The sequence below is a fragment of the Aotus nancymaae genome, unplaced genomic scaffold, assembly GCF_030222135.1.
Source record: "Aotus nancymaae isolate 86718 unplaced genomic scaffold, 86718_ANA_hifiasm-v0.15.2.pri h1tg000049l, whole genome shotgun sequence".
Lineage (NCBI taxonomy): Eukaryota > Metazoa > Chordata > Mammalia > Primates > Aotidae > Aotus > Aotus nancymaae.
Window position 1 is genome coordinate 3,030,346 of NW_026988463.1, and position 18,906 is coordinate 3,049,251.

General features: G+C 55.9%; 1 protein-coding gene across 1 annotated transcript; it reads left to right on the forward strand.

The window, feature by feature from the left end:
* The first annotated feature begins 5,274 nt into the window (after window positions 1–5,274).
* MMP25 (matrix metallopeptidase 25) lies at window positions 5,275–18,839 on the forward strand. The gene is made up of 11 exons (XM_064362743.1): window positions 5,275–5,830; window positions 5,871–6,055; window positions 6,451–6,583; window positions 9,291–9,426; window positions 9,535–9,827; window positions 16,640–16,816; window positions 16,916–17,000; window positions 17,133–17,215; window positions 17,796–17,948; window positions 18,026–18,283; window positions 18,436–18,839. Exons 1-11 carry the CDS (start codon window positions 5,275–5,277, stop codon window positions 18,705–18,707), a joined length of 2,331 nt encoding a protein of 776 aa, XP_064218813.1. The 3' UTR covers window positions 18,708–18,839.
* Window positions 18,840–18,906: the final 67 nt, after the last annotated feature.

Consider the following 18,906-nt stretch of genomic DNA (forward strand, 5'->3'; position numbering starts at 1 on the left):
AGAGATGGAGTTTCACCATGTTGCCCAGGCTGGTCTTGAACTCCTGAGGTCAGGCAATCCGCTGGCCTCAGCCTCCCAAAGTGCTGGGATTACAGGCATGACCCCTCTCCCAGCCGGGGACACGAAATTTAACCCACCACAAGGAATACTTTACATATAATTAAATTCATCAATTTTATGTCTTTCAATTGATGAGTTTTGACAAATATATTTGGTAACGTAACTACCACTACAATCATGATGAATCACCTCAAACAGTTGTCCTCACCCCTTTGCAATCAGTCTCTTCCCCACCCCAACCCCTGGCACCCACCACTCTGCTTGCTTCTTTCCTTTTCTCTTTCCAACTCTCCAGGAATTGCAGGCTGCAGTGTGCTCTGACGGAGCCTTCGGATAGCTACTGCACTCCAGCCAGGGCAACAGAGCAAGACCCCGTCTCTGTGTTTCTTTTGAGACAGAGTCTCTTTCTGTTGTCCAGGCTGGAGTGCAGTGGCACAATCGCCTCACTGCAATCTTTGCCTCTAGGGTTCAAGTGATTCTCCTGCCTCAGCCTCCTGAGTAGCTAGGATTACAGGTGTACACCACAACGCATGCTAATATACATTTTTTTGAGATGAAGTTTTACTCTTGTTGCCCAGGCTGGAGTGCAATGGCACGATCTCGGCTCACTGCAACCTCTGCCTCCCGCGTTTGATTCTCCTGCGTCAGCCTGCCGAGTAGCTGGGACAGGCTCCGGCCACCACGCCTGGCTAATTTTTGTATTTATAGTAGAGATGGGGTTTCTCATGTTGGTCAGGTTGGTCTTGAACTCTTGACCTCAGATGATCCGCCCACCTTGGCCTCCCAAAATGATGCTGGGATTACAGGCGTGAGCCATCTCGCCCGGCATTTTTTTTTTTTTTTTTTTTTGAGATGGAGTCTAGTTCTGTCACCCAGGCTAGAGTGCAATGGCTCGATCTCAGCTCACTGCAACCTCTGCCTCCCGGATTCAAGCGATTCTCTTGCCTCATCCTCCGGAGTAGCTGGGATTACAAGCACCTACCACCATGACAGGCTAATTTTTGTACTCTTTTTTTAGTAGAGACGGGGTTTTGCCATGTTGGCCAGGCTGGTCTTGAACTCCTGACCTCAGCTGATCCACCCACCTCGGCCTCCCAGAGTGCTGAGATTTCAGGTGAGAGCCACCTCACCCAGCCCTATTTAGTTTCATTTAATCTTAAATAGTCACCTTGCCTTCTTCTGTGTCTTTCAGGCATTCACATTTCAAGAATTCAGGCACTTATTTCTGAAGTGTTTCTGAGGCCATGCCCACTGGTGTATTCCTGTAATCTCAATGCTTTGGGAGGCCAAGGCAGGAGGATCAATTGAGCCCAGGAGGCTCAATAGAGGCTGCAATGAGCTATGATTGCACCACTGGACTCCAGCATGGGTGACAGAGCATGACCCTGTCTAAGAAAAAACATATTCCTGAGATCTCTCCAGGATGATGCATCTGGATTGAGCTTGTGTTTACAAGTCACTCTATAGCGTTCCATCCAATGTTTAAACTCCTAGAAAAAAACCAAAATAAAACAAAAAGAAGGTGAAAAATAAACAGAAAAATCCCCCAAAACACGAAGAAAAGGCCAGGCGAGGTGGGTCATGCCTGTAATCCCAGCACTCTGGGAGGCCAAGGCGGGTGGATCACCTGAGGTCGGGAGTTCCAGACCAGCCTGACCAACATGGAGAAACCCTGTCTCTACTAAAAATACAAAAAATTAGCCAGGCGTGGTGCTACATGCCCGTAATTCCAGGTACTCGGGAGGTTGAGGTAGGAGAATCGCTTGGACCCGGGAGGCAGAGGTTGCAGTGAGCCAAGATTGCACCATTGTACCACTCCAGCCTGGGCAACAAGAGCGAAACTCCATCTCAGAAACAAATCAACACACAAACAACCCCCCGCCAAAAAATACCACAAAGAAAAAAAACTAACAAATGAAAGGAACAAGCAAACAAACAAAAATAAAATAATACAATACAAAAAAACTCCCACTGTTTCTCCACTGCCATTTCTCATAGAATTATGAGAGAATGTCCTTGTACACAGATCTCACACATCGGTGGAATCCCCATTCTGTCACCTACCTACAAGTGAAATTAGTGGGTGAGAGTTTCAATAATCTCCTGTGGCATCATCTGTACTCTACAATTTAGAGGCTTATGACAACAATTTGTGGCCAGGAGCAGTGGCTCATTCCTGAGATCTCAGCATTCTGGGAGGCTGAGGCAGGAGGATCACTTAAGCCCAAGTGTTCAAGACAAGCCTGGACAACATAGTGAGCGCCTTAGCCTCACCAGTAGCTGGGATTACAGGCGCATGCCACTACACTCAGCTCATTTTTTGCAGTTTTAGTAGAGATGGGGTTTCTGCAGCTTGGCCAGGCTGGTCTGGAACTCCTGGCCTCAAGTGATCCACCCACCTCAGCCTCCCAAAGTGCTGGGATTACAGGCGTGAGCCACCATGCCCGGCTTACTTATTTTTAAGACAGGATCTCACTCTGTCACTTAGCTGGAGTGCAGTAACAGCCCACTGCAGCCGCGATGTCCTAGGCACAGGTGATCCTCCCGCTTCAATTTACCAAGTAGCTGGAACTACAGGTGTGCACCACCACTCCCAGCTAATTTGTGTATTTTTTGTAGAAACGGGGTCTCACTATGTTGCCCAGGCTGGTCTCGAACTCCTGGCTCAAGCAATCTGCATGTGTTGGCCTTCCAAAGTGCTGGGATTACAGGGTGAGCCACTGCGCATGGCCTAAAGCATAGGTTTTAATTTATACTAAGTAATAAAGGGTCTGACTCCTTTTTTGATGTTTTACTGCTGACAGCTTTAAAGCCCCGTGCCTACCTCTGCTCCTGTGCCCACATCAAGGCAGGCTGATCCAAAGGTCCTGGTGCTCTCTCCCTCATCCTAGAGAGAAATTTAAATTAGGAAAACCCTGGCTGGTTGGAAGGGACCCTCATCCCACTTTATCCCCTAACCACAGTAAAAGCCCCTCCTTGAATTGCTTGAACCCCTGAGGTGGAGAGTGCAGTGAGCCAAGATCACGCCATTGCACTCCAGCCTGGGCGACAAGAGACTCTGTCTCCAAAACAAAAAATTAGCCAGGCGTGGCAGTGCAAACCCTGTAGTCCTAGCTACGTGGGAAGCTGAGGCAGGAGAATTACTTGAACCTGGGAGGTGGAGGTTGCAGTGAGCAGAGATAGAGCAGAGACAGAGCCACTGCACTCCAGCCTGGGCGACAGAGAGAGACTCTATCAAAAAACAAAACAAAACAAAACACAAATTTGGGGCATAGGATAAATCACAAAACATCCTTCTATCTGCAGAGGGTAAATTTCTCTTTCTTTATTTTATTTCTATATGAACAAATGCTGCCTATCCTGCAGAGCATCCATTTCACTCTGTTTTTGGTAGAAATGGGGTCTTACAGCTGCGCACAGTGGCTCATGCCTCTAATCCTAGAACTTTAGGAGGCTGACGTAGGTGGATTGCCTGAGCTCAGGAGTTTGAGACCAGCCTGGGCAAAATGGTGAGACCCCTGTCTACTGAAATACGGAAAAAACTAGCTAGGCGTGGCAGCGTCCACCTGTAATCTTAGTTACTTGGGAGGCTGAGGCAGGATAATTGCTTGAACCCCGGAGGTGGAGGTTGCAATGAGCCAAGATCGCACCACTGCACACTAGCCTGGGCAACAAGAGTGAAACTCCATCTCAAAAAGAAAAAAAAGAAAGAAAAAGAAAAAAGAAATGTCGTCTCAGTACGTTGCCCAGGCTGGGTCTCTCAAATTCCTGGCCTCAAAGGATCACCCTGCCTTGGCCTTCCAAAGTGCTGGGATGAGAGGTGTGAGCCACCACACCCTGGCTAGAGCTCGAATTTCATCTGGGCCACACCTGTCCAATACTTGGCATTGTCAGACTTTAAAATTTTGCCAATCTGATGACAAACATGGAATCTGTTATGGAATAAATTGTGCCCTATCAAAATTTTTGTTGGACCGGGGGTGGCAGCTTACTCCTGTAATCCCTGTAATCCTAGCACTTTGGGAGCCTGAGGCAGGAGAACTGGTTGAACCTAGGAGTTCAAGAACCCCTGAGCGACATAGTGAGACCACGCCTCTACCAAAAAAAAAAAAAAAAAGATGGGGATGGTGGCTTGGGCCAATAGTCCCAGCCACTTGGGAGGCTGAGGTGGGAGGATTGCCTGAGCCTAGGAGTAAGACGCTGCCGTAAGCCGAGATTGCGCCAGCGCACTCCAGCCTGGGAGACAGCAAGGCTCCGTTCCGCCCCCACGAAAAAAAAAGAGGTCGAGACACCTGGGGGGACCGTGCGGGGAAACAGCAAGAGGACGCCCTCTGCCCGCCCTAGGAGGCTTCAGGAGATACCCGCCCCGCAGGCACCTTGATCTTGGACTTCCAGCTTCCAGAACTGTGAGAACGTGAACTTCTGGCTGAGCCTCCCAGTCCGTGGTGTCTTGTTCCGGCGCCCCAGCGAGCGGGCACGGGATCGCAGGGTTTGCCTTTGCTTCTCCAGCTCCGCATCCTGCTCGCTGTTTTTGTGAGCAGCCCGGGCGGCGGCCCCCCAGCTGCTCCCGGACTGAGCAGTTTAACTCACTCGCCCTCGCCAGGAAGCCTCCCGCCCGCTTCCTCCAGTTCCTTCCCCAGCTGCCGGGCTTCCTAGCCCCGTGCTGTGGGCGCGGGAGGGGGCGGCTCGCAGACCCCCAGGTCTCTGCTTCCCGGATCTCCGCCGCCCGCCCATCCACTCCCCTGTCCCCGGCTCCCGGCACAGACCTGAGCTGCGGCTTCCGCGAAGAGGTTGCTGCATTTAAATGTCTGGCACCTGGGGAGACGGGCGCGGGCGCAGTCGCGGAGCAGCCTCTGCCCCCGGGACCTAGAGGGGCCCAGACCCCCGCGTGCCGAGGCGGAGCCCGGCGCGCAGCCCACGTGGGGAGAAGGGCGCAGTCGCGGAGCAGCCCCTGCCCCCGGGACCTAGAGGGGCCCAAACCCCCGCGTGCCGAGGCCGAGCCCGGCGCGCAGCTCACGTGGGCTGGGGGACTGAGTATCCGGCCCTCTGGCAGCCGCAACCGCGCACAGCTGGAGCTGGCTGGGAGGGAGGCGCGCCGGGACCCCGCGGGGAAGAGGGCTTCCTTCCCAGCCTCCAGCTGCCCGGAAATCCCCCCAGCTCTCAAAAGACCAGCACCATGGGGTCCTAGGGGAAGAAGGGGGGTGGGATACGGGGATGGGGAGGGCTGGCCGAGCCAGAGGTCCGGGACGCCCTCCTCCCGGCCGCGCGACTTCGAGAAAGCAGAAACGAGTCCTGCCCCGGGGAGTCCCACAGGAGCGGGGATCTGGGAAGAGAAACTTGCGGACGACGAAGTTGAAGCAGTGGACGCCCCCAGCCCCGGAGCGTCCTCCATCGGAGGAGGGTCGCTGGGTCGGGGCGGGGGCCACCGCTTGGCCCGCCCCTTGTCGCTGGACGTCCGAAGATTGGGCCATTTTCTTTGCCGCGCCCTTATTGCTTATCCGGGTGCGCCGGCCCGCCCCACCCAGTCCTCTGCACGAGCCGGGAGAGGAGGGGCAGCCGGCGCAGCGCCCCGGGACCCGGAGAGGCCGCCGCGACGAATCCGGACCTCCGCCGCTCCTGCGCCCTCTCAACCGTCCTGGGATTCCCGGGCCCACCCGACCCAGCGGCTTGACCCGGGACCTCTTGTACCTTCCGCTGACTCCACTGCGCGCTTCCCGGGACCCCCGGACACACCCAGCCCTCCAGTGCATCCCTCCCTACTCCGCGCCGGGTGCCCCCGACCCTCTCCAAGCCCGGATCTCCTCCCCCAGGTCCCCGGGGCGGCCCCGGCCAGGCCCGCTTCGAGCCCCGCAGGCGGCCGGAGCTGAAGCGCGCCATGCGGCTGCAGGTGCTGCGGTTGCGGCTGAGGCTCCGGCTCCTGGCGCTGCTGCTGCCGCTGCTGCTGCCGCCGGCGCGCGCTCCGAAGCCCTCGGCGCAGGACGTGAGCCTGGGCGTGGTGAGCGCGGGGTCCGCAGGCTCCTGGGATCTGCAAGGAGGCTGGGAGAGGGAAGCTGGGCCCGGACTCCTGCGTCCCGAGGAGGCAGGAGCCAAATTACAATATCCAGAGTGACCGAGGATGGGATCTGGGCGCCCAGATTCTTGGGTCTGTCGGGAGGTTTGGGGCTGGGATTTGGAGTTCTGGAAGGGAGCTGGGGTGAGGAGCTGAAGTCCAGACAAAGACTGGCAAACTCGGGACTGAAGCGAGGACCTCCAGAGGAGAGCAGGCGGACATCCGGGCTGGGGCCCTGGGTTCTGGCTCTCTGGGAGGGGCAGGGCTGCTAGGATGGTAGTGGGCAGGAATACCCCATGCTTTTCACCCAGTCCGTTCACCTGTCCCCTCCGATGCACTAGGAGTGGCTGACGCGCTATGGTTACCTGCCGCCACCCGACCCTGCCCAGGCCCAGCTGCAGAGCCCTGAGAAGCTGAGCGATGCCATTAAGGTCATGCAGAGGTTCGCGGGGCTACCAGAGACCGGCCTAATGGGTAGGTGGCCCCCACCCCTCCCCAACCCTGTGTCTGCACCCAGCCTGATCACCACCCAACAGTCTCAGATCTCAGCTGCTCCTGTAACACGGAGCTAGGAAGATGCTGCTCTCAGGCCCCAACCCCAGAGGGTCTCAGGCATTTATCAAGAACCTGGTGGCTTATGTCTTAATCCCAGGCTTTGGGAGGCTGAGGCTTGAGGATTGCTTGAGGCCAGAAGTTTGAGACCAGGCTGGCCAACAAAGCGAGATCCCCATGTCTAAGGATTTTTTAAAACTTAGCTGAGTGTAGTGGCATAGGCCTGTGGTCCCAGCTACTCAGAACACTGAGGTGGGAGGATTGCTTAAGCCCAGGAGTTCAAGGCTGCAATCTGCTGATTGTACCACCTCATTCCAACCTGGGCAACAGATGGAAACAAATATATAACAAAATATACTTTGAGCATATCCCAGATGCCACGTCCTTTCAGGCCCCACTGGTGTAGTGATGAATAAAGTAGGTAAGGCTCCTGCTCTCATGGAGCTAACTTTCTCAAGGGAGAGAGAGACAGATCCAGAACATAAATATGCCGGGGGCTGTGGTTCATGACTGTAATCCCAGCACTTTGGGAGGCCGAGGCGGGTGGATCACGAGGTCAAGAGATCGAGACCATCCTGGTCAACATGGTGAAACCCCGTCTCTACTAAAAATACAAAAAATTAGCTGGGCATGGTGGCGCATGCCTGTAATCCCAGCTACTCAGGAGGCTGAGGCAGGAGAATTGCCTGAACCCAGGAGGCGGAGGTTGCGGTGAGCTGAGATCGTGCCATTGCACTGCAGCCTGGGTAACAAGAGCGAAACTCCGTCTCAAAAAAAAGAACATAAATATGCAAGATAATTTCAGATAGTGGTGAGTGTTTGGAAAAAAGTAAAGTGCTATTGGCATCGAGGAGCTGGTCTGGTTAGGGCAGGTCTCTCTGAAGGGTGTATGAGCTGAGATAATAGCTAAGAACCAGCCACGGGAAGGTGTGGAAGAAGAGTGTGCCAGGCAAGTGCAAAGGCCCCGTGGCACGCACAAGCTCGTGTGCCTGGAGTGAAAGGAGTATTGGAGAGCTCTGGTGAGAGGCCTCAGCCAGGGGCCATGAGAGGTGATTGGGGTTGATTTCAAGGGTGATTAGCAACTCCCAAGTGTTCTCAGAAGGGAAGCAACTTGGAACTGGGTCTGACTTGCTTTTTTTTTTTTTTCTGGGACGGAGTTTCGCTCTTGTTGTCCAGGCTGGAGTGCAATGGTGCGATCTTGGCTCACTGCAACTTCCACCTCCCAGGTTCAAGCAATTCTCCTGCCTCAGCCTCCCGGTCACTGGGACTACAGGCACACACCACCACGCCCAGCTAATTATTTTTTTTTTTTTAAGTAGAGACAGGGTTTGACCATATTGACCAGGATGGTCTCAATCTCTTGACCTCGTGATCCACCCATCTCAGCCTCCCACAGTGCTGGGAATACAGGCACAAGCCACTGCGCCTGGCCTTGACTTGTGGTTTTGAGCTTCCTACGGGTCCCGATGGAGAATGGAAGCGGGACCTCTGAGACAAGGCAGAAGGCGGCTACAGAGTCCAGGGGAGGGATGGTGGCAGGAGAACGGGTAGCAGATGTGGCCAGGAGCAGTTGGATTCAGGGTGTATATTTTGGAGGCAGGGCTGAGGGACTCTTCTGTGGGGTTAAGTGGGCAGGGAGAGGAATTTGAAGGATCTGGTTCACTACAAGGAAAGGCAGGCCCTTTCTCTGTCCTGGTGACTCATGACCAACCTAGAACCGTGTCTGGCAGCTATATGTTCTTCGTTACTATTTACCGCCTCAACAAACGAGGTGCAGTTTGACCTTAATTTGGAGATAAGGCTACTGGAGATGGAGACCGGCTGGGAAAGGGGACCCTGGGGAGACCTAACCCGGGAGGAGTGGCTTGCAGGAGGCCAGAGACCCCGCCGGCCTGGGGACTTTGGACTTAATCTGGGTTTGAGGAGAACTTGGCAGTGATAGTGTGAGGCCTGCACAGCTCCCAAGGTGTTCCAACCTCAAAAGGTCCTCACCACATACCCATAGCTCCTTTCTGCAGATTCCACCCACCAGGGCCCAGGGAAGCTGGATTTGAGATCCTGGCCTGAGTCTCTGAGCACCACCTGGATGCATCCAGTTTGTCCTGGGCCAGGTGATGCCACTCTGAAGGGCAGTGGTAATGGCTTGCTACGAGCTGGCGTCCAGATACAAACTGCCTGGGTTCAAATCTGGGCTGTGGGGCTTTTACGGGCACATTTCTTTCTTTTATTTTTATTTTTTGAGATGGAGTCTTCCTCTGTTGCCCAGGCTAGAGTGCAATGGCATGATCTCGGCTCACTACAGCCTCCGCCTCCCAGGTTCAAGTGATTCTCCTGCCTCAGCCTCCTGAGTAGTGGGGATTGCAGGCACAGACCACCACGACTGACTAATTTTTATATTTTTAGTAGAGACGGGGTCTCACCAAGTTGGTCAGGCTGGTCTTGAACTCCTGACCTTGTGATCTGCCCACTTCAGCCTCCCAAAGTGCTGGGATTACAGGTGTAAGCCACAGCACCTGGCCATTTCTTAACCCCTCTGACCCTCAGTTTCCCCATGTAGAAAGTTAACTGGTGCCATGATTAAGGCAGGCTCTCCTACTGTGGACCCTCCCCTGCCAAATGTCTCCCACAGACCCAAGGACTGTGGCCACCATGCGTAAGCCCCGCTGCTCCCTGCCTGATGTGCTGGGGGTGGCGGGGCTGGTCAGGCGGCGGCGCCGGTACGCTCTGAGCGGCAGCGTGTGGAACAAGCGTACCCTGACGTGGAGGTAGGTCGCTGGGTCACCCACACCCTGGGCGGGCCTGCCGGGCCCCAGCTTTGAATGGTTGCCTGCACCATCCACAGCCGCCCTTACACCGCGCTCCCCTCTCCCCAGGGTGCGTTCCTTCCCCCAGAGTTCCCAGCTGAGGCCGGAGACCGTGCGGGTCCTCATGAACTATGCCCTGATGGCCTGGGGCATGGAGACAGATCTCAAATTCCATGAGGTGGAGTCCCCTCAGGGCCAGGAGCCTGACATCCTCGTCGACTTTGCCAGTGCCTTCCACCAGGACAGCTACCCCTTCGATGGGGTGGGGGGCACCCTAGCCCATGCCTTCTTCCCTGGTGAGCACCCCATCTCTGGGGACACTCACTTTGACGATGAGGAGACCTGGACTTTTGGGTCAAAAGGTAAAATCTCCTATCTTATGAGAGTTCCTCTTCCAATCTGGTCTTAAGAATATGTTTTCTGTTGTGTGTTTTGTTTAAGAGACAGGGTCTCGCTCTGTTGCTCAGGCTGGAGCGCAGTGGTGCAATCATAGCTCACTGGAGCCTTGAGCTTCTGGGCTCAAGCAATCCTCCCACCTCAGTCTCCAGAGTAGCTGGGATCACTGGTGCACGCCACCATACCTGGCTATTTGTTTGACTTTTTGTAGAAACAGGGTCTCACTATGTTGCCCAGGCTGGAGTGCGGTGACATGATCACGGCTCACTGCAGCCTTCACCTCCTGGGCTCAGGTGACCTCCCTCCTCGGCCACTCACATAGCCAGGACCACCACAACTGGCTAGTTTTAAAATTTTTTGTAGCACTATGTTGCCAGGCTGGTCTTGAACTCCTGGGCTCAAGTGCTCAAGTGATCCTCCCACCTTGGCCTTCCAAAGCACTGGGATTATAGGCATGAGCCAGCACTCGTGGCCAATAATTAGGTTTAAATTATATTTATTGATGGGGGGGCTCTATGAACTGGGGTCTCCGGAGAAACAGAACCAATAGGATGTGTGTATGTGCGTGTGCGCGTGTGCGTGTGTGTGTGCGCGCGTGTATGTGTGTGTGCGCCCGCGTGTGCGCGTGTGTGTATGTATGTGTGTGTGTGTGCGCGCATGTGTGTATAAAGAGATTTATTTTAAGGAATTGGCTCACGGGGATTGTAGGAGCTAGCAAATCGTAAATTTGTTAGGCAGTTATAGTCTGGAGGCAAAATTTTTTGCTCTCCAGGAAACCTTAGTTTTGCTCTTAAGGCCTTGAACTAACTGACTAGCTGTGCCCCCACCCCACCCCCAGCCACACTATGGAGTGTGATCTGCTTTACTTAAAGTCAACTGATTATAGATGTTAATTGCATCTACAAAGCACCTTCACCATAGCATCTAGACTGGTGTTTCACCAACCAGCTGGGCACAACAGCCAGGCCAAGTTGACACACACAATGAACCATCACAAAGGCCTTCAGCTGAGGCTGGAGGTTACAGAGACAGAAACACATCTTTGCCCAGCAGCTGAGTCAGAAGAGTGACTGGCAATGACAACCCCCACAGTGACGCAGCTGCACAGAATCCCAGCAGAGGAAGTCCTCAAGCCTGCAGGGGCTTGGAGATGTTGGTTCAAAGCTCTTGGGCAAGGGGAGACTTCCTGAAAGAGGTGACTTCGTTGCCTCAATATATATATGAATATCGGCTGGGCGCAGTGGCTCGCACCTGTAATCCCATCACCTTGGGAGGCTGAGGTGGGTAGATCACCTGAGGTCAGGAGTTCAAGACTAGCCTGACCAACATGGCGAAACCCAGTCTCTACTAAAAATACAAAAAATTACCCGAGTGTGGTGGTGGGTGCCTGTAATCCCAGCTACTCGGGAGGCTGAGGCAGGAGAATCACTTGGACCTGAGAGGCAGAGGTTGCAGTGAGCCCAGATTGCACCACTGCACTCCAGCCTGGGCAACAAGAGCAAAACTCCATCTCAAAAAATTATATATATGTGTGTGTATGTTTGTGTGTGTGTATGAATATCCACGTATACACACTAAGCGCCTACTAGCACAAGACAAGACAGATAGGGTTCTGCTCTCCCCAGGTACACAGGGTTGAGATACAATAGGAAGGCAGTGAGCCAGCTGAGTCGGGGTACGAGGAGCCAGTGTGCAGGGAAATGCCCTAGGACATCAGAAGCCAGAAGGCCAACATGTGGCATCAGAAGGCGGCAGGTCCCGGATCACGAAGGGCCTAGAAAGCATGTGGAAGACTTGGGACAATGAGGGAGACGTTAAGGGGTTTTGCATTCTAGATCTATCGCCAGCTTCAGTCGGGGGCCAGGGGTAGGACTGAGATCTGGCTGGATTCTGGGACAGGGGAGATGAGGTTAAGGCCCTTGGAGGATGGCTGTTAACGCAGGTGGGAATGCAGGTGGGGAAGCGGGAGCGGGAGGAGCAGGCTGGCAGAAGGCTGGCACATGTGCTGGTCTGGATGCGAGTCTGCAGTGTGCCCGGCCTGGCCATGCAGGTGGGGCATGGGAAGTTGAGGATCCTGCCCTAGAGTTTGGACTCCTCTGTCTGAGGTCAGGTTCCGCAGAGGTGGAGCTCCAGAGGGAAATTCTTGTGCCAGCAGTTTCTCAGGGGCCATGTGCTGAGTGGAACGGGAAGCAGAAACAGCCTAGAAGCTGAGTGAGGATGTGGTCTCAGCTGCAGAGGAGCCTCATCCTCTGGGAGCTCTGCAGCAGGGACAGCAATTCAGGGGCGGTGGTCCTGCCTGAGGCCCCCTGAATTGTAGCCTCATATTAAATGCATTGGCTGTGGGCTGCTAGACAGCCTGAGTGACCGGGAAAGGGGGCAGCCGGGAAGGGTGCCTAGGCCCTGTCTAGGTTTGAGTGAGGCAAATCTAGGATTGGGTGAGGCAAAGCCTGGGGAGGCTGTGTGCTGCAGCATTAAGATACAGGCTTCAGACTGGGCGCAGTGGCCCACACCTGTAATCCCAGCACTTTGGGAGGCCGAGGTGGGCCAATCACCTGAGGTCGGGAATTCGAGACCAGCCTGACCAATATAGTAAAACCTTGTCTCTACTAAAAACATAATAATAGCTGGGCGTGGTGGTGCATGCCTGTAATCCCAGCTACTCAGGACGCTGAGGCACGAGAATTGCTTGAACCCAGGAGGTGGAGGTTGCAGTGAGCCAAGATCTTGACACTGCACTCCAGCCTGGGTGACAGAGCAAGACTCCATCTCAAAAAAAAAAAAAAAGAAGAAGAAGAAGAAAAAGAAAAAGATATGGGCTTCAGCTGGGCGTGGTGGCACATGGTTGTCGTGTCAGCTACTCAGGAGTCTAAGGGAGGAGGATTGCTTGAGCTGGGGAGGTTGAGGCTGCAATGAGCTGTGTTTCCACAACTGCACTCCAGCCTGGGTGACATAGTGAGACCCTGTCACAAAAAAGAAAGAAAAAAAGAATGTGGGCTTCAAAGTTGAACTCAAGTAAGTCAGGGAACTTCCTCTTGTAATGAACAACTTCCTTAACCTCATTGTACTCAGGTTCCTCGCCTGAGAAATTCGATGAGAATGGTACCTGCTGGCGGAGTGGGCTTGCTGATGAAATAAGCGATTCACCCACACCTCTCAGCACAGGGCCTGGGCCGGGCCGCACACTGCGCATTGCCAGCTGCTATCGGAGCTGGGCTGGTGGCCGCCTTGAGAGCCAGCAGTCCATGGGGGTTGGCGAGCTTCTGGGAAGAAAGGGTGGAATGTGAAGTTCAGGTGCAGAGCTACGGAGAACCCCACCACAAAGCGGTAGGTGGCAGGGGAGGAGGACTCAACAGAGACGGAGAAAGACTGAGCCCAAAGGTGATCAAGAACAAGAGTGAAGGAGGAAGTGGTCAGCCGAGCTGGGGCAGCAAACAAGCCCAGTAAGTTACATGGGCCTGTGTTTGGTCAGCCAGGGACAAAGTAACTTTTTTAGTGCCTAAGCCCAGCGGGTTGGGAAGAATTTAAGCGGAGGAAGTGAAGAGTGGGTTGAGACCACTGGCTGAAGAACTTGACCGGGAAGGGAGAGCAGAGTGCAGCATGGGTGTGGGGAGGGAATGGGTCCAATGACCATCTTAGGATGAGGGAGTCGTGAACACTCAACACTGGATGAGCTGATACAAAGAAAGGGATGAGGGATGGATGAATGGACAGATGTATGCACAGAGGTGGAGATGGATAGACAGATGCAGGCACAGAGGCAGGGATGGATGGATGGACAGATGCATGCACAGAGGCAGGGATGGATGGATGGACAGATGCATGCACAGAGGTGGAGATGGATGGACAGATGCAGGCACAGAGGCAGGGATGGATGGATAGACGGATGCATGCACAGAGGCAGGGATGGATGGATAGATGGATGCATGCACAGAGGCAGGGAAGGATGGATGGACAGATGCATGCACAGAGGCAGGGATGGATGGATAGATGGACACATGCACAGAGGCAAAGGAAGGATGGATGGATGCATGCACAGAGGCAGGGACGGATGGACAGATGCATGCATAGAAGCAGGGATGGATGGATGGATAGATGCATGCACAGAGGCAGGGAAGGATGGATGGATAGATGCATGCACAGAGGCAGGGATGGATGGAAAGATAGATGCATGCACAGAGGCAGGGAAGGATGGATGGATAGATGCATGCACAGAGGCAGGGATGGACGGATGGATGCATGCATGCACAGAGGCAGGGAAGGATGGATGGATAGATGCATGCACAGAGGCAGGGATGGATGGATAGATGGATGCATGCATAGAGGCAGGGAAGGATGGATGGACAGATGCATGCACAGAGGCAGGGATGGATGGATGCATGCATAGAAGCAGGGATGGATGGATGGATAGATGCATGCACAGAGGCAGGGAAGGATGGATGGATAGATGCATGCACAGAGGCAGGGATGGACGGATGGATAGATGCATGCACAGAGGCAGGGAAGGATGGATGGACAGATGCATGCACAGAGGCAGGGATGGATGGATGGACAGATGCATGCACAGAGGCAGGGATGGATGGATGGACAGATGCATGCACAGAGGCAGGGATGGATGGGTAGATGGATGCATGCACAGAGGCAGGGATGGATGGATGGACAGATGCATGCACAGAGGCAGGGATGGATGGGTGGGTCTGGATGGATAGATGGGGGTAGGACGTTCTTATCATGGAGGAGGTGATCAAGGCTAAGTCCTCACACCGGGCAGGGCGGGAGGCAGGAGGTGACCGTGGGGATATGCAGCTGTGTGCCCCAGTGCACCGGAAGTTACAGATGACATCGATGTCCTGTCCTAATGAAACAGGAAACACATTTGTCATTTGAGAGTTGGAGGCTGGGGCTGGGTGGAAGCTTGAGGGGCTGTGGGCCTGGCATGGAGCTGCCTGCTGGAGCCCGGGGCAAGGCTGATAGGAGGTGCCCCCGTGGACTGCCCTCTAGGAATCTCATGGGGCTGGGTCTGCACAGTTGTGCTTGTGTAATTTCCCCCAGATGCATGGCGTGACAAGGGTGCAGGAAGAGGTGCAGGGCCCGGAAGCCTAGTGTGGCCAAGGAGAGGCAAGGCAGGGAAGAAAGTGAAAGGTGACTGATATTGCCCTGATTGAGACACCAAACTTCCCCCAGTTTCTCAGAAAAAGGACTCAGAGGAACAAGAGAACGTACAGTCAACATGGAAATTCATCAGTGCGAATGCGATTTCACAGACCATTGAAGCCCCTGCTGAGAGGCAGGCCGGCAGAGCCAGGGTACCTGGCCACTACCTTGAAGTCTCTATACCTCAGTTTCCTCCTTTGTAAAATGGGCATAGGAGACAGGTTTGGTGAGAAGTGAACGAAAACGTGTTTGCTACTCCTCTCAGGACTCACGTTTCATGCTAAAGACACTCAGCGAGTGGCTTTAGGGACCGAGAGAAATTTGCTTTTCAATTCTCCAGGTGGTTACTTATGAATCTGTCTGAACAGTGCTGACCTTAGAGCTGGTTGTGAAACAGATCGGCATGGGGTCATCGGTGCCTCCCTGCGGTGCTGCCATGCCGTGTCTCTGTCTTGGTCTCTTTCGGCCTCTCAGCAGCGCGGGAGCAGGAGCCGGCAGGCAGCTCTCGGATCGATGAGCTGCGCTTGCAAAGCGTCTTGGTCCTGGCGGTCCTGGCGCCTGGGCTGAGTCCCAAGGGAAGAGGCTGCTGTGGTGGGAAGAGGCTGGGAGCAAGGCCGGGTGCTGGGGCCAGCAGGCTGTGGTCTGAGAGTGCCTGCTGGAGGAGCTCCGTGTTTCCAAGGAGATGGAGGAAGACCTGAGTGGGGGTGGTAAAGGGTGGGGAGATGAGGGGCTGAAGCAGTGGGCAGGGAGATGGGGGAGAGGGAATGGAGGACTCAAGGGATATGGGGAAGGAATGTGCCTCGAGGAGGGATGGGGCAGGAATGGGGGAAGATCTTGGGTTAAGGACAAGGACCTACATCCCCAGCAGATGTGGGTGGCAAGGGGGAGAGGGGTGGGGGTCGCTGATCATAGACTGGAGCTGTGGGGCGGGGATGCTCCCAGGGCTGGCACTGCCTGCAGAGAATGGCCCACACCTTGCAGGTTCCCCCCCACGGCCCCACCGCCCCCTCGAGTTTCTTTTCTTTTCTTTTCTGTCGTCCAGGTTGGAGTGCAGTGGCACAGTCATGGCTCGCCCTCCTGGGCTCAAGCAATCCTCCTGCCTCCCTGCCTCAGCCTGGGACCTGAGTAGCTGGGACCATGGGTGTGTGCCACCACTCCTGGCTAAGTTTTTGACTTTTTTGTTTTTCTTTTTGTAGAGACAGGAGTCTCCTTATGTTGCCCAGGCTGGTCTTGAACTCCTGGGCTCAAGCAATCCTCCCACCTGGGCCTCCGAAAGTGCTGGGATTACAGGCATGAGCCACCACACCCAGCTCTTCCCTGTCAAGTTTCTCTGCACAGAGTGTTCCCTTTTCAGGGGAGGGGCCCATCTGTGTAAGATCGCCCCTTCCTCTGTGTGTTCTCTGGGTCTCTTCAGCCTGTGGTCCAGTGTCCAGCACCGCCATGCTGACCGGGTGACTTGAGACAGGGATGATGGAAGGCTGGGGAGGGCCTAGGCAGGGGAATCTGGGGCCATCTCTGGAGGGCGTCCTGCTGTTCCTGTTGGCCAGCAGCCGCACTCACAGGGCCTTCCTGTGCCCCCGCTTCCCAGTGCAGGGGGGCCTCAGTTCCTGCCCGCTTTCCCCTACAGATGGCGTGGGGACCGACCTGTTTGCCGTGGCTGTGCATGAGTTTGGCCATGCTCTGGGCCTGGGCCACTCCTCAGCCCCCAACTCCATCATGAGGCCCTTCTACCAGGGCCCGGTGGGTGACCCAGACAAGTACCGCCTGTCTCAGGATGACCGCGACGGCCTGCAGCAGCTCTATGGTAGGGGGAGCGGGCCTGCCCCAGACCATCACGTGCCCTGCCCAGTGTCCTCTGCAGCAGGGCCAGGGGATCCACACTTGCCTGACTCTTTCCCCACAGGGAAGGCACCCCAAACCCCCTATGACAAGCCCACAAGGAAACCCCTGGCTCCTCCTCCACAGCCCCCCGCCGCACCCCCAGACAGGTGAGTCCCCCTCCAACTGTGACCTTGGGTGACCTGCTGCCCAGCCTCAGTGCCCTCTGAGATGGGGATGGTGGGGTCTGCCATGGAGGAAACGAGCCCCCAGTCTCTGCTCACCTCTCCTTTCCTCCCCAGCCCATCCTCCCCCATCCCTGATCGATGTGAGGGCAATTTTGACGCCATCGCCAACATCCGAGGGGAAACTTTCTTCTTCAAAGGTGAGTCATTTCTTGTGTCCCCCGACCTCACATATGTTGACTTCCTACCCACTTCCAGTGACCCCCTGGGGCTGTGGGCTTACCTTGGAAGTGAAACTTGTTTTTCTTCTCCTTCTTTGGGACAAGGTCTTGCTTTGTTGCCTGGGCTGAAGTGCAGTGGTGTGATCATGGCTCACTGCAGCCTCTAAATACTGGGCTCAAGTGATCCTCCCACCTCAGTCTCCCTAGTAGCTGGGACCACAGGCACAGGCCACCATGCCTTGCTAGTAATTTATTTTGTATTTTGTAGACATAGGGGTGTCACTATGTTGCCCAGGCTGGTCTCAAACTCCTGGCTCAAGTGATTCTCCCATCAGCCTCCGAATGTGCTAGGATTACAGGTCTGAGCCACTGGGCCCGACCAGTGCAACTTTTAGTGCTAAAAAGGGAAAAGCCCCAGGCAGGCCAGGATGGGCTGGTCACCCTAGATCCACTGCACCCTTGATTTCCAGATGGGACCCCTCCCACCCAGCCGCATACCCTGGGGGAGGAGACCTCCTGCACTTTCATGCCTTTCTGCCAACCCTTTCGTCCCCTGCAGGTCCCTGGTTCTGGCGTCTCCAGCCCTCGGGACAGCTGGTGTCCCCGCGGCCCGCACGGCTGCACCGCTTTTGGGAGGGTCTGCCCGCCCAGGTGAGGGTAGTGCAGGCCGCCTATGCCCGGCACCGAGACGGCCGAATCCTCCTCTTTAGCGGTGAGTGGGGCAGGCGGCGGGGCTCGCTGGGGCCAGCGCGGGGAGCCCACCCTGACCTCCCGGCCTCCGCTCTGCAGGTCCCCAGTTCTGGGTGTTCAAGGACCGGCAGCTGGAGGGCGGGGCGCGGCCGCTCACCGAGCTGGGGCTGCCCTCGGGGGAGGAGGTGGACGCCGTGTTCTCGTGGCCGCAGAATGGGAAGACCTACCTGGTCCGCGGCCGGCAGTACTGGCGCTATGACGAGGCGGCGGCGCGCCCGGACCCCGGCTACCCTCGTGACCTAAGCCTCTGGGAGGGCGCGCCCCCTTCCCCCGACGATGTCACCGTCAGCAACACAGGTGGGGAGCGCGGGAACCTGCGGGTTACTGGGCCTGGGGGTGGGGAGAGGGGTGCGGGGAATGGGGACATGGAGGCCACCCTGGGGGGATGGGGGTCTTTGGGCAGCAGGGAGGGGCGGGGCGGGCCCAGGACTCAAGCTCTACCCCCCCAGGTGACACCTACTTCTTCAAGGGCGCCCACTACTGGCGCTTCCCCATGGGCAACATCAAGTCGGAGCCGAATGCCCCCCAGCCCATGGGGCCTGAGTGGCTGGGCTGCCCCGCCCCCAGCGCTGGACCCCGCGCCCCCAGGCCCCCCAAAGCGACCCCGGAGTCCAGAGGCTGCGATTGCCAGTGCGAGCTCAACCAGGCCTCAGGACGGCGGCCCGCGCCCCTCCCGCTGCTCCTCCTGCCCCTGCTGGTGGGAGGTGTCGCCTCCCGCTGATGGGCCCATCCCGACAGAACAGCGCCCTCCACTGGCGAGTCACCCACCGCTGGACCTGATCGGGATTGTGAGGCGCTGCGGAGGCCCCTTGTCTGTTCCCAGGCGGATCTCCCACGGAGCGGCGGCGGCGGGGACTGGTCACCCTTGGCGCTGGGCTCGGCCTCTGCTGGGTCTGGCGCTCTCGGCGCCACCTCCGGAG